This window comes from Lipotes vexillifer, unplaced genomic scaffold (genome assembly GCF_000442215.2).
Source record: "Lipotes vexillifer unplaced genomic scaffold, Lipotes_vexillifer_v1.1 scaffold2519, whole genome shotgun sequence".
Lineage (NCBI taxonomy): Eukaryota > Metazoa > Chordata > Mammalia > Artiodactyla > Lipotidae > Lipotes > Lipotes vexillifer.
The window spans coordinates 120016-134938 of record NW_006775705.1 but is presented as its reverse complement, the minus strand read 5'-3'; the positions used below and the strand labels follow the sequence as shown (position 1 = coordinate 134938).

At 35.6% G+C, this 14923-nt stretch overlaps 1 protein-coding gene across 1 annotated transcript in view; it reads left to right on the top strand.

Annotated features, from left to right (window-relative positions):
- Positions 1-14923, top strand: part of LOC103074289 (putative disintegrin and metalloproteinase domain-containing protein 5) — a gene marked incomplete at its 5' end in the record, with an annotated part of 45683 nt that overhangs the window by 27373 nt on the left and 3387 nt on the right. Inside the window, 2 exon segments of the mRNA XM_082930873.1 lie at positions 5033-5192; positions 6452-6502. Of these exon segments, the coding sequence (XP_082786999.1) occupies positions 5033-5192; positions 6452-6502 (211 nt within the window).

The window sequence follows — 14923 nt, the reverse complement described above, 5'->3', positions numbered from 1 at the left end:
CAGTTTAATTTTTAAGAACATCATCATTTTGTTGAACATTGTTATCAGAAGATCTGTTGTATTTTAAATTGCTACTTTTAATTATAGGAAACCTGATTTTTGTGTGTACATTTTATCAATGGACTATCATCATTTTCAAAAGGCTTTTAGTTGATTTTTTTAGGGGGTTGATATTTTTTAAATGATATGAACTGAAATTAATAATAATTTTGCCACACCTTTTTAATAATAATTTTCCTTTCTTTCCTCTTCTTCAGTTAATTTCACCTTCTCTCTCTCTCTCTCTCTCTCTCTCTCATTTCATAATTGTATTGGGTAATCCATTCAGAATAACAGGAAGTCATCATGAAAGAGACTATCATTACTTCTTAGGAATACCTCTAATATTGTCTCATGGAAAGGCTGCTCCTTTTGATTCACTATTTATCTTGTTGAGAAAATATTTATCTCTCCCAATTTTATTTAAAATCAGGAATGTAGTTTAGGCTTTATTAGATATGTGTAAGGCATCTGTTGAACTGCTTATATTGTCTTATATTGCCTTTGAAGATTTTCTAATACTAAACCATCTTGTCTTCTAGCCTGAAGTTCTCTAGACTATTAGGTAATGAATATTGCTAGGAAGGAAAGTGCTTTTTTTTGAAGTACAGTCAATTTACAATGTATTAGTTTCAAAGTTTCAAAGTTTCAAAGTTTCAATGTATTGTATTCAAAGTTTTTATAGATTATAGTCCATTTAATGTTATTAGGATGTTGGCTCTATTCCCTGTGCTGCACAAATATAACCTTGTAGCTTATTTTCTACATAGAAGTTTATACCTTTTAATCCCTTTCCCCTCCCCCCTTCCCACTCTCCACTGGTAATCACTTGTTTGTTTGGTGTTCCAGCTAGCTCTCCCTTCAGTGGATGGCCTAGGGAATAAATGACCTCATCCATTCTTTCATGAAAATGCACTATTAGTCTGCTTGGTTGCCATAACAAAATGCCACAGACTGGGTATCTTAAACAATAGAAATTTATTCTCTCACAGCTGTGGAGGCTGGGGACCCATGATCCAGGTGCTGGCAAATTCGGTTTCTGGTGAGAGCTCTCTTCCTGGCTTGCATATGGCTGCCTTCTTGCTGAGTGAGTACTCTGTATGTGTGGAGAGAGAAAGCTCTCTGGTGTCTCCTCCTCCTCTTATAAGAACATCAGTTCCATCAGATTAGGACCTCACCCTTATGATCTCAACCCTAATTACCTCCCAAAGGCCTCATCTCCAAATACCATCACACTGGGGTTTAGGGATTCAAATCAGCATATGAATTTGGGGGAACGCTATTCAGTCCATAACATTCCATCGTATGGCTCCCCAAATTCATGTCCTCCTTTTATGCAGAATATGTCCACCCCATCTCAGTAGCTCCAAAAGTCTTAACCTGTTTCAGTATAAATTGCAAATACAACGTCTCTTCTAAATATCATCTACATCAGGAATGGGTGAGACTTGAGGTATGATTCATCTTGAGGCAAAATTCTTCACCATTTTTGAACGTGTGAAATCAGACAAGTTATGTGCTTCCAGAAAACAAAGGTGAGACAGGCATAGGATAGACATTCTTGTTCCTAAAGGGAGAAATTGGAGAGAAGAAAGGGGTGACAGATCCCAGTAAATACAAATAAAACCTAGCAAGGCAAATTCAATTCGATTTTAAGGTTGGAAGATAATCCTCTTAGGTTTGATGTTCTGCCCTCCAGGCCCATTGGGGTAGCAGCATAACCCCAGAGCCTGCAGTAGAGTCTACCCCACTCCTTCAGCTCTGGATAGAGGCCCCATCCATACTGCTCTTTGGAGTGGCCCTGCCCCTCTCAACCACTGGGCAGGGGAGCTTGGCTGGTCAAAACCGAGGAGGGGACAGCTCCTGGACCTGTGATGGGGGAGGAAGCCTTGATGATCTCTGAATCACCTTCGCATCCTTCTCTTTTCTTGAAGGATAAAGTATATTGGCAGCCACATAGCTCTATTTCCCCGTGCTGTTCCCTTTGGTCCAACCTGGCAGTGTTTCTGCTGGTGTAATCTCATCCTTATTCCTGACATTTCCTGAGGTGGTTCACATGCACAGTCTCTTTATCAGATGATTTTTCCATCCACACTTCTGGTATGTTCTCTCTAAAACATGTTTTCCCACTTTTTGCAATATGGATAGACTGAGAATTCTCCAAATCTTTAAGTTCTGGTACCTCCCTGTGTAACGCTTACTTCTTCAATTTATCTCCTTCTCTCACATGTTACTATAAGCAGTCAGGAGTACCCAGACTACATCTTCAAAATCTCACTTAGAAATCTCAGCTAATTATCCAGTTTCATGGCTCACAAGTTCTATCTTCCATAAAACACGAGGTTACAATTTAGCCAAGTTTTTTGCCACTTTACAGCAGGAGTTGCCTTTTCTTAATCATTTTCCTTTTCTGTCTAAAATCTCACCAGAAACAACTTTCATGTAAATATTTCTACCACCATTCTGTTCATGATTATCTTTGTACTCTCTAAGATGTAGGCTTTCTCTTCTGCTCCCTGCTTTTCTCCCTGAGCCCTCACCAGAGTTGCTTTCACCGTCAGTGTTTCTACCAACAGTCTCTTCAGATTAATCTAGGAGTTTTCTAAAATGTGCCTCAAAATTCCTCTAGCCACTACCCATTACGAGTCCCAAAGCCATTTCCACATATTTAGGTATTTATTATAACAACACCCTGCTTCTTGGTACCAAAATCAAAATTCTCCAGAGAAACAGGATCAATAGTATGGAGAGAGAGAGTTAGAAGGAATTGATTGGCTCATGTGATTACAGAGGCTGACAAATCCCAAGATGTGCAGTGAGTCAGTAAACTGCAGCCCCAGGAGAGCCAATGGTGCAATTTTTGTGTGAAGGGCAGCAGGCCTGAAGGTCAGGAAAAGCTGATGTCTCAGTTTGGGTACCTCAGGCAGGAAGAATCTTCCCATATCCACTGGAGGGTCAGTGTTTTTGTTTTATTAGGGCCTCCAGGATGAGGTCCACCCACATTGAAGAAAGCTACTGCTTTACTCAGTCTACTGATTTGAATGTTAATCTCATTTGAGAACACCCCATAGAAACACCCAGAATAATATTTGACCAAATATCTGAGGTCATCGTGGCCCTGTCAAACGGATGCATAAAATTAACTGTTACATGTATGAACAGTGTTTGCTAGAGAAAGACAACAGGAGTCCCTCTCTATAAAATGTTTTTGGCAGGATATACTCATCTGTATACATAGATTATTCTAAGTAAACCTGGAGTTACTGATTTATGGTGGAATAGTTGGCTGGAGAAACTTGGTAATCATGTAAACTGTGTAACTAACAGTGCAGAAGTGAAATGACTATTTATGAGCAATCTTGTATCTGCTTTACACAAAGCTCTCCATCTATGTTTTCTGTAATCAATCTGAATGTGGCACAGGGTGGACGATAGGGAAGCTTTGGGAGCTGCTGCTGATGCATGCTGGCTCCTCCAGGGAAAAATCTTTTATTTCTATACCTGATATTTACCCATAAAGTTTGGTATGGGTAAGATCTATGTTTTGGGGAGTTTGATATGACAGTTAACCGCTTGAGTCATAAAGGCTAAGACACTTTGGGGTCATAAAAGGAAGGAGGTGAAAAACCATGAACAATAGTTAATTGACTGGATGATTCCCTGAGGCATCTTTAGAAGGAGGTAGAAGCCTTGAGGCAGATTATTGGGGACTGGTTTAACCAATGGGAAATGGAGATTCTGAGTAATTAACTTAATGAAGGTCACCAAACTGAGTGGAGAGTTAGTAGAAAATATTCTTTGTTGGCTGGTATAAATAAGTAGTGCTTGTTAAATCTAGACAGTATAAGGGAAAGAAGTGAGACCAACTTTTCCTACTTAGACTTCCAAGGCCACCTGGGCATATATTACATTCATTTTCAAATAACCCATGTGGTATCACTGATTACCCGGAAGACTATACACATAGCTGAGAATCAATCTGCAGTATATGGCCAGAGAGGCTGATCTCTTCATCTGATTCACTTGTTTTCTAATTACAAATATCATGTAATCTTTGTCTCGAAGATACTGGGAACCCCAAGCGCATGCACAAAGCTGACTGAAAAAGAAAATGTTGCTCCTACCTTGAACTCGCTTAAAACAAACACATGGGGGAAAAGGGAGAAGTGCTGGGACTGTAGTAAGAGGGGTATTTTGAGCCTCAGCGGTCATCCACACTGTAGCTGGGGAGTTGCTCTTCTGACTGCCAGCTCCTCCAGTGTGGCAAAGAAGTAATAGAGTCACAGTTCATATCAAATAAAAGGAAGCATACCAACAAATTGTGGAGAAAGCAGAACTCGATACATTATGAATCCAGAAAGGTGAATGCAGATGTCAGCTGAGAATCTACAAGAACAGATGAGGAAAATGTAGATATTAGCACTAGTTAGTCAGAAGTGGGTCAAAGCCAAGCTTAGCCATGCATTCTATAAAATAATTCTAGAGCCATTTTTAACAATTTCCTATTGCTGCATATTTGACATATTTGATTAACGAACTTAAGTTTAGAGACTACTGATTTTTAATCTTTAGGAAAAATATTGTAGTAATGTAAGAGAAATTAAATGCCAGATACCCCAGATTTAATTCTCACATACAGATACAATCCGATACCCTTTGTGATATACATGTTTGAGCCTCGGAAACCCTGTATCAGAACAGAATTGAAGAAATATTTTCAAGTATTAAATATGTGGTCCATGAAAGAACATTACTACCTTCAATCAAGGAAATCACCATTGGGTGGAAGTTTGAAAACTCAAAAACATCAGTAAAGTGCTAGTAACAGCCCATTTTATATATTAGTTTAGGTTTTCAGATTTTATTATATTCACAGTCTATGTGAATGAAATTTTTAGTTTTGGGGAATATTGTTGGTAATGATACCCCTTCACCTTTTGATTTGGTTAGTAAAATCTCTGACATAATTTGAAATGGATGCTTTCCATTCTAGGTAAAAAGTTTTTGCTGGAGAGATCTCTCAGTCATCCAAAACACAGATTTCAACTGATTTTCTACATTTCTCTACCTGTGTTTATCATTACTATTGCTGTTATAATAAGCCAGAGTAAAATAAGGGAGCTGTGCTACAGAGGAGAACCTGAAAGTGAGAGGTATATATATTTTAATTCTTATTAAATTAAATAAGTCAGGAAAAAAGTAGTCAAGTTTCATCAGGAATAAGCTAAAACTGTAGGTAAAACAATATGAGGATGGCCCAGGGATACGTTTCAAACTAGCTTGGTGTTTTCATGTTTTCTCTGGTTTTACTCATTACTAAAACCATTCATTTTACCACCAGTATCACTTGAGGAGGAGATATGGGTGCCAAGGGTATTGTGGAGGTTTATTCGTCCTCTTAATCCACTGATTCTGTCTAAATAGTCAAATTGTCGATGAGCTTCATGAGAATAAATAACACTGCATTTAAATAGTAAATAAATAAATAAAATTTTAAGATATAGATCCTCAGACCAGTGGTGAATAACTTTATCAGAACACCCCACTCAACTAGATATAATATCTATGAACCTGCCTGCATAATATTTATTTTCCTAATTATTGCTGATTTGTCCAGTCATTTCTCAACTAGAAATTACATGTGTAATTCATACTAATCAGGGTTAGGAGACAGGAGGAAGCATCATGGAGTGGGGAGAAAATTATATTTAGCCTCAGAAAACCTGGTTTCAACTCCTAAATCTTGCATATCTTGCTAACTATGATATCTTGAGCAAGGGATTTATCTTTATGTTCTTAAAATTATTCTCTATAACTCTACAAAATGTGAGATAATAGCTTTCCAATGTATCATAAACTTTTGGGTACACCAAATTAATAAATGAAATCACCATATTATCTGTAATCAGTTACACAACTATTTAAACATCATTATTGAGCCCCTTAGTCATAATTTACTGTATTCTTCCAGAGAGGTATTTACCTCTAGTTTTACCTTCCAAGAAGTGATATGAAGAAAAGATCTGAGTGTGTTACGAGAGGATGAAAGAAATCTGTAGAAATATATGGAAAAATTAACCGAAATTTTTGACTGCTACTTTATGGTTTTGGTTTAATTTGGCCTGAGGAGTCAGTGATATCATAGAATCAGGGGGCCTATCTGTAAAATTGAGTAAATGTAAAATGAGGATGAGAGGATTTTGTCAACAGAGCAAGGTGGCTGATGGCATTTGTTCTAATATTGAGATGGTACCAGTTTCATTTGTTTTGTTTTATTTTTCTGGAAGGAGACATTTTATGTAGTGAATCACTCTGTTTCTTTGAAGAACATTTTTCGTTCAAATAGTCACTTAATTGTTCAACATTTTTAAATTCCCCCACTTATTTAAAATAAACTTTATCGATGTTATAGATCTGTGTCGGAAGAAAGCAGCAGTAACAGCAAGTTGTCACTCAGTGTAAGGTGAGTGTAGAACGAGTGATTGATTAACCATTCGGCATCATACCTTTTGATCATTATTGAAGGAGCACTTAAAAATTGTTAGCTTGAAACCAAAACATGTTAATAATATTCTTTGTGGTTCCCATTGTAGGTGATTTTATAATGCTAAACAATAAAACTTGATTTCATTATGTCTCAACCTCTCCTCCCTGACCTACACCAAAGGAGTGATTTTTGTGCACCCACACTAGCATTTATGACCACATAAGTTTTAGGATTCTTTTTTTTTTTTATTTGAAGTTTGGTAAGCAGCACTTATATGTTGATGACATTTTACTGCCACATAAAAAGAGGACTGATATTATAAAAATGTCAGATGTGCTTATAGTTATAATATTATCTCAGAAAAAAATTATTGCTAATAAGATAGAGCCTTGGAGTTTTCATTCATTTTACTGTCTTAAGATCCCAAATAACAACCGAACTTTACATATCAAGGAATGAAGAAAAGAACAAACTAAGCCCAAAGTAAGTGAAAGGAAGGAAATAGTAAAGGTCAGAGGAGATATGAACAAAATGAAGAAGAAAAAAGCAATTTTAAACATCAACAAAAGTAAGCATGTTTTTTGAAAAAAGAAAGAAAGAAACCTTTAGCTAGACTACCTAACACAAAAAGAGAGAAGACTAATATAAATAAAACCAGAAATAAGAGGCGAGACATTACAAATGATACTATACAAATAATCTTTTTATAGTTCATGAAAGATTACTGTGAATATTTGTATGCTAAGAAACTGAAGAACCAAAAAGAAATGAATACATTCCTGGAAACATACAACCTGCCAAGATTAAATCATGAAGAAATAGAAAGTGAGCAGATTAAAAACTAGTTAAGGAGATTGAACCAGTAACTAAAACCCTCCCAACAAAGAAAAGCCCAGGACAGATTGACTTTACTGGTGAATTCTGCCAAACATTTAAAGATGGATTAAAGCCAATATTTCTAAAATTCTTCCAAAAAGTAGAAAAGGAGGTAACACTTACAAACTCATTTTATGAGGCCAAAACTGATACCAAAACTGATAAGGACACTACAGAAAAAGGAAACTACAAGCTAATATCTGTGATGAATAGAGATGCAAAAATTCTCAACAAACTACTAGCAAAGCAAATTCAACAGCACATGAAAAGGGTCATACACCATGAGAAAGTGATATCATGGGAGTGCAAGGGGATGGTTCAACATGTGAAAATCAATCGATGTGATACACCCACCACATTAACAAAATGAAGATTGAAAATGACAAGATCGTCTCAATAGATACAGAAAAAACGTTTGACAAAATTCAAAATGTTTTTATGATATATTCTTTCCACAAATTAAGAATAGAAGGAATTTACAGCATGATAAAGGCCATATATGAGAAGCTAACAGCTAATATCATAGTCAAACTGAAAACGTTGAAGCATTTCCTCTAACATCAGGGACAAGGTAAGAATGCCCACTGGCACCATATATGTTCAACCTAGTACTGGAAGTATTAGCCAGAGCAATTAGGTGACAAAAGACATCTACATCAGAAAGGAAGAAGTGAAGTTGTTTTTGTTTCCAGATGTCATGTTCTTACACATAAAAAACTGTAAAGATTCCACAAAAAATTATTAGAACTAATAAACAAGATTAGTAAAGCTGCTGGCTACAAGATCAATGCACAATAATCAGTTACATTTCTATATACTAAAAATAAGCTATCTTAAAATGAAGTTCAGAAAACAATCCCATAGATAATTGAATCAAAAAATAAAATACAAATAAACTTAACTAAGAATGTGAAAGACTCGTGTACTGATAACTACAAGAAAGCAGTGAAAGAAATGGAAAGACATCCTGTGTTCATGGGCTGAAACAATTAATATTGTTAACATATCCATACCACTCAAAGGTATCTACAAATTCAATGAAACCCCTGTCAAAATTCCAATGGCATTCTTCACAGAGATATAAAAAAAATTCTAAAATTTATGTGAAACCACAAAGGACCCTCAATAGCCAAAACATTTTGAGAAAGAACAAAGCTGGACGCATCATATGTCCTGATTTTAAAATATATTGCAAATCTACTGTAATCAAAACAGTATGGTACTGTTATAAAGACAGATAAAGACCAATGGAACAGAATAGAGAGCCCAGGATTCAATCCCCACATAGATGGTCAAATGACCTTTGAAAGGGTACCAAGAATATGCAGTGGGACATGGTGGTGGGAAAACTGGATAGCCACATGCAAAAGAATGAAATTGAACCCTTACATCATACACAAAAATCAACTCAAAGTGGATTAAAAGTGACCCCAAAGTGTAAAACTCCTAGAAGAAAACATAGGGGGGAAACTTCATATCATTGGTCTTCGAAATGAATTTTTGGGTTGATATCAAAAGTACAGGCAACAAAAGCAAAAAATAGACAAATGGGGCTCCATCAAACTAAAAAGGCTTCCACACAGCAAGGGAAACATTTAATAGAGTGAAAGAGCAACCTATGGAATGGGATAAAATATTTGTAAATCATGTATCAGAAAAAGGGTTAATAACCAAAACACATAAGGTACTCCTACCATCGATACAAAAAAGAAAATAAAACCTGATTTTGAAATGGGCTAAAGACTTGAATAGATGCTTCTCCCAAAATACCATACTTAGGGCCAAGAGATATAGGAAAAGATAGCTCAGATCACTAATCATCAGGGAAATTCAAATCAAAGCCATATGAGGTATCACCTGTTAGGATGGCTATTACAAAAAAACCCCACAAAAGTCAACAAGTATTGGCAAGGATGTGGAGAAATTGGAATCATTGTACAATGTTGGTGGGAATGCAAGATATTGTGGCCACTGTGCAAAACTGTTGGAGATACCTCAAAAAATTAAAAATAGAACTACTGTATGACCCAGCAATCCTACTTCTGGATATTTTTCTGGAAGAATTGAAATCAGGATCTCAAAGCAGTATTAGCATTTTCGTGTTCATTGCAACACCACTTACAATAGCCAAGATGTGAATACAAGCTAAATGTCCATCATTGGATGGATGGATAAAGAAAATGTGGTATATACATATAATGGAATGTTGTTCAGCCATTAAAAATAAGGAAATCCTGCATCTATGACAGCATAGATGAACCTTGAGGACATTATGCTGAGTGAAATAAGCCAGTCACAGAAGGACAAATAACTGCATGATTCCACTTAAGATATATCAAATAGTGAAGCTCATAGAACTGAGAGTAGAATGGTTGTTGCTTCAGGCTGGGATGACAGGAAAGTGGGATGTTGCTAATCGATGAGAATGAAGTCTCAATTGTGCAAAATCTAGAGATCTGCTGTACAATGTTGTCCCTATTGTTAAAAATGTATGCTTAAATTTTTGTTAAGAGAGTAGATCTCATTTAAGTGTTCTTAAGCACAGTAGAATAAAATTTTTCAACCTTGAGGAAGTTTTGCGTCACAAAAGACACCCTAATGAAAGGGAAAAGGGAAGCCACAATGTGGGAGAAGATGTCTGTAATACATACTTCCAATAAAGAACTCATACTCAGAATATATACAGAATCCCTATAAACCAGTAACAAAACGCGGGAAAGCCTAATAGGCAAAATATTTGAAAAGACGCTTCACAAAAGATGATACCAAAGGAGCTCAAAACATGAAAAATTGCTCAACATCATTAATCATCAGAAATAGACAAATTAAAATAAAAACGAGTGTCCCCTACACGCCTATAAGAGTGGCTAAAATTAAAAGAACAGGCAACCTCAAGTGTTGATTAGAATATCAAGCAACAAGGACTTTCACACACTGCAGGCAGGAGCATATATTTTATCACTAATACTTTTTTCATTAATACTTTAATACTTTTATTACAGTTCAGCAGTGTAGCATCTTCTAAAGCTATCGGGTTTCAATTGTTTATAACTTTAATTTTCATTTAAAAAAATTTTAAAGCTATCATGCTTACATTTTATATTTATATTATAACTAAACTTTTATTTCCTAGAATTTTGCAAAGGAGATTTTCCATAAATTTTGAGTCTAATTACCTAAAATATTTTTTTTCCTTTTCCATTTAATTTGAATCTGCTTGTCTTTACTTCATTTTTAAACTTTTAACTTTAAATCTTATTCTTTTCTTTTCAAATATCAATAATCTGTATAAGCTTCTGTATATTTAACATAAATTCACTAAATATTTTTTATATAAAAGGGTAGGAAAAATTGAGAAAAAGATTCTGAAATTCATATGAAAGGAAAGTAGGGATAACCAGGTAAACTTTAGAACTAACAATTAGTTAAAATATAGATCTTTTTATTTTCAAAAAGCATCTTTCTTATTTTTAATGATTATCAAGTATTTATTAAAATATCTAAAATACCGTGGTAGGTATATGAATTAAAGATAAATTTCTCATAATCACAATATCCAAAGTTCCATTAACAATATAGATGTATATATTCTTAAAAATTTTTTCTAAAGAATAAACATAGGGCTTCCCTGGTGGTGCAGTGGTTGAGAGTCTGCCTGCCGATGCAGGGGACACGGATTCGTGCACCGGTCCGGGAAGATCCCACATGCCGCGGAGCGGCTGGGCCCGTGAGCCATGGCCTCTGAGCCTGCGCGTCCGGAGCCTGTGCTCCACAACGGGAGAGGCCACAACAGTGAGAGGACCGCGTACTGCTAAAAAACAAAAATAACATTTTAAAAATCCATTATTATGAATATGTAAACTACTTCCAGTTTTTCTGTATTATGAATACCCTGTAATAAACATCCTTATATTATTATATAAAGTCTAAATAATAAATTATAAAGGCTATATAAATTATAGCCTCAGGATAGATCCCTAGAAGAGAGATTGATCAAAGCATAAATATAATATTTACACTCTTGCCTTTTGATATCTACTGCCAAATTACCTGATTGTAATGATCACCACCAATCCATTTGTATCAAGATGTAAACTTCATAAGTTATTTTTAGTCATTTGTACATTTGAGTGATGTGCTTTCTAGTTATATCTTAAATTTTACTTTCTTTCACTATTGTATTGAATTTTCTTTATTTTCCACTGTGTCACTTAGTAATGAGCTGTTTCTTAAATGAGTATGGCATAGAAAGAAAAATATGTAATATAAAAGTAAGGGATTAGAGGCATTTTTGAGACTTCCTTTGGTATGAGGGATGCTTAGTGTACGTTTACCTTCTCCCATCTCTCTCTCTCCACTGATTTTTTTGTTATGTAAGTTGGGAGTTTAGGCCTAGCCTAATGTTAATCAATTCCTGTTTTTTAAACATTATTTTCTTGGTTCCAAAAACATTTTATCGTTTTCAGTTTTGTGCTGAGGTTTACAACAAACATTTGACTCTATTTTATGCTTAACTGTTTTCGTCATTCATAATTCTGATGGATTATTTTAGATTTTAATGACAATAAGATTCTTTTTAGTCCAGAGCTTGGGATGCCCAAATCTTGCCTTGACTCTCCTCTCTTGATTTATTCAATAAATTGCACGTGCTTGTGAGTAGGTGAATCATTCTCTTATTATAGCAGTACAAGTAATAAACATTCATTTAAAAATATTCAAAAGAATAAAAAATAATCATCATAAATCTTAGCACCTAGGATGATCATTTTAAAATATTTCAATATATATAGATGTACAGACGCGTGTGTGCGTATATGTTGGTGTTTTATCTTTTATAAAATGTGATTGTACTGGGAAACATCACAATTTTTTCTTTTTTATTCTAAATTAAAATCAGCTTATATACTTAGAATGGAAATCTAAAGGCACTTTGCTTTATTGACATAAATAGTTACCAAAAATAGATAAACACTTAGGATATTTTAGGAAGCCACTCTAGTAGAAGACTAAGAATATTTGCAGTTGAAGGTGACAGATGATTGTTTTTTCCTGCAATCAGTTTTTATTTTCTTCATCCTTTCTCTTCAGTTTTCCATGCCTTTTAAATAAATTCTTGTGTTAGAAATATGTGGGCTCCAAAAAAAACAATAACTGGTATTTTGTGTTGTGCTTTGTCTTGTTTTCCCTCACAGTAACAGTCTCTAACAATCTTGGCCTGAAGAGAGGATGGTACCAAATAAATCACCAGAAACTGGCCTAAACCAAGAAGGAAAAAAACATATTTCTCCCTCGCCTCTGTTGTCACTGCTGAGGGTTTAAATTATGAAATAATAAATCATCTGCACCTGAATCACCTGAATTATGTCTGGTGTTTTCTCTGTATTTTCAGTTCCAACTTCCAACCTATTTACTCTAACTTGAATCCAGAAAAGGCTCTGAATCAGGTAAAAGCAGCCAAAGACCCTCACCCCATAAAGCCCTGAGGGCCTGCCAGTTGTGCCTCATGACCCCAGGATAGAGAGCATCCCTTTTCCTTTCTGCTCTTTAGGTTGGCCTGAATCTCCTCCCCACCCCCGGAAGTCTTAACCTTCCTCCTTCCTTGCACAGCTTCTAAACTTCAGCTAGCCTGTGACTTGTCCCGGTGGCATTTACTCAGCTAGGAGTTGAATCCAGTGTTTCTCTTGTTACTGCTTCTCCTCTTTGAAAGCTGTATGTATACCCGCTTTAGTGTATTCAGATTCCTTTTTTTTAATTTATTAATTTTTAGTGGAGTATGGTTGCTTTACAGTGTTGTGTTAGCTTCCACCACACAACAAAATGAATCAGCCATACACATACAGATATCCCCTCCCTTTTGGACTTCCCTCCCATTTAGATTACCACAGTGCATTAGGTAGAATTCCCTGTGCTATACAGTATGTTCCCGTCAGTTGTCTATTTTGTACATAGTATCAATGTATGTGTGTCAGTCCCAGTCTCCAAATTCCTCCCACCCCACCCCTTTCCCCCTCTATTCCTTATTATAGATTCATTGTTGATTATTTGTGTCAACAGTTTTCAGATGGCTTAGATTCCCACTGAGCAAGACCTACCTATGTCATGGATTTTTCTTTAGTATTTTTATAGTATGTACCAAAGAATATTTTAATTTTCATTGAATTTTCCTCTTTGATCCATGGATTAATTAGAAAAGTATTATATCAAATATTTGGGGATTTTTATATTTTTATAATATATTTGTCTTAACTTTCATTAGAGAACATAATCTGAAATATTTCAGTCATGAGAAATTGGTTAAGAGTTATTTTATACCTAAGCATGCGGTATATATCATTAAATCTTTTATACATATTTAAAATGTGTATTTTGCAGAGGTTGGGTATACTTTTCTCTATATGAGGTAGGTCATGTGTTTTCATCATATTTTTCAAACCCCTCACTATATTTGTTGAGTTTTCTAATTTTTTTCTGATAATAATTTGCTTTATGTGTATTGAAGTTATACTAAGATTTATAAAATATAATTTTTGTGACTTTTAATTTTATGTGTCACTTTAACTGGGCTAAGGGATGCCCAGATAGCTGATTAAAACATTATTTCTGAACGTTTCTGTGAGGGAGTCTCTGGAAGAGGTTAGCATCTGAGTCAGAAGACTGAGTAAAGACCACTCTCAAGGATGCTGGTGGGCAGCATCTAATCCATTGAGCTCCTGAATAGAATAAAAGGACAGAGGAAGAGTGAATTTGCTCTGTGCTTGATTTGAGACTTCTATTTTCTCCTGCTTTCAGACATTGGCACTCCTGCTTTTCAGACTGGGACTTATACTGTCACCACCCCCATTCCCATTCTGGACTTTCAGACTTGGGCGGAATTCATCATCAGCTTTCCTTGTTCTCCAGTTTGTAGGTGGCAGATCATGGGATTTCTTGGCCTCCATAACCACATGAGCCAATTCCTATAATCTCCTCTCTCTCTCTCTCTCTCTCTCTCTCTCTCTCTCTCTCTCTCTCTCTCTCTCTCCATATATACACACACATATATATATATATATATAAATCTCCTGTTTCTCTGGAGAACCCTGACTGATACAGATTTGGGGACTTAAAGGATGAGTTTTCTGAATTGGTTTTGGGATTCCTGGAACTGGCTTTGTAATCTGATTAAGTTTAAAGATGCTGTTGACTCAGGAACTTCCCTGGTGGTCCAGTGGTTAAGACTTTGCCTTCCAATGAAGGGGTGTGCATTCGATCCCTGGTCAGGGAGCTAAGATCCCACATGCCTCGTGGCCAAAAAACCAAAACATAAAACAGAAGCAATATTGTAAGAAATTCAATAAGGCTAAAAAAAAAAAAAGATGCTGTTTACAGAGATATGCAAAATATCTGCTTTGGATACTTCTAATCAACCACTTATAGGAAGAAAGGAGCCACGTGACTCTATGATATTTTTGAACATTTTTGGAAAGGAATATAATATAATAACATTGGTTGATTTCTCCTCATGTTGCTGGACAACATAGG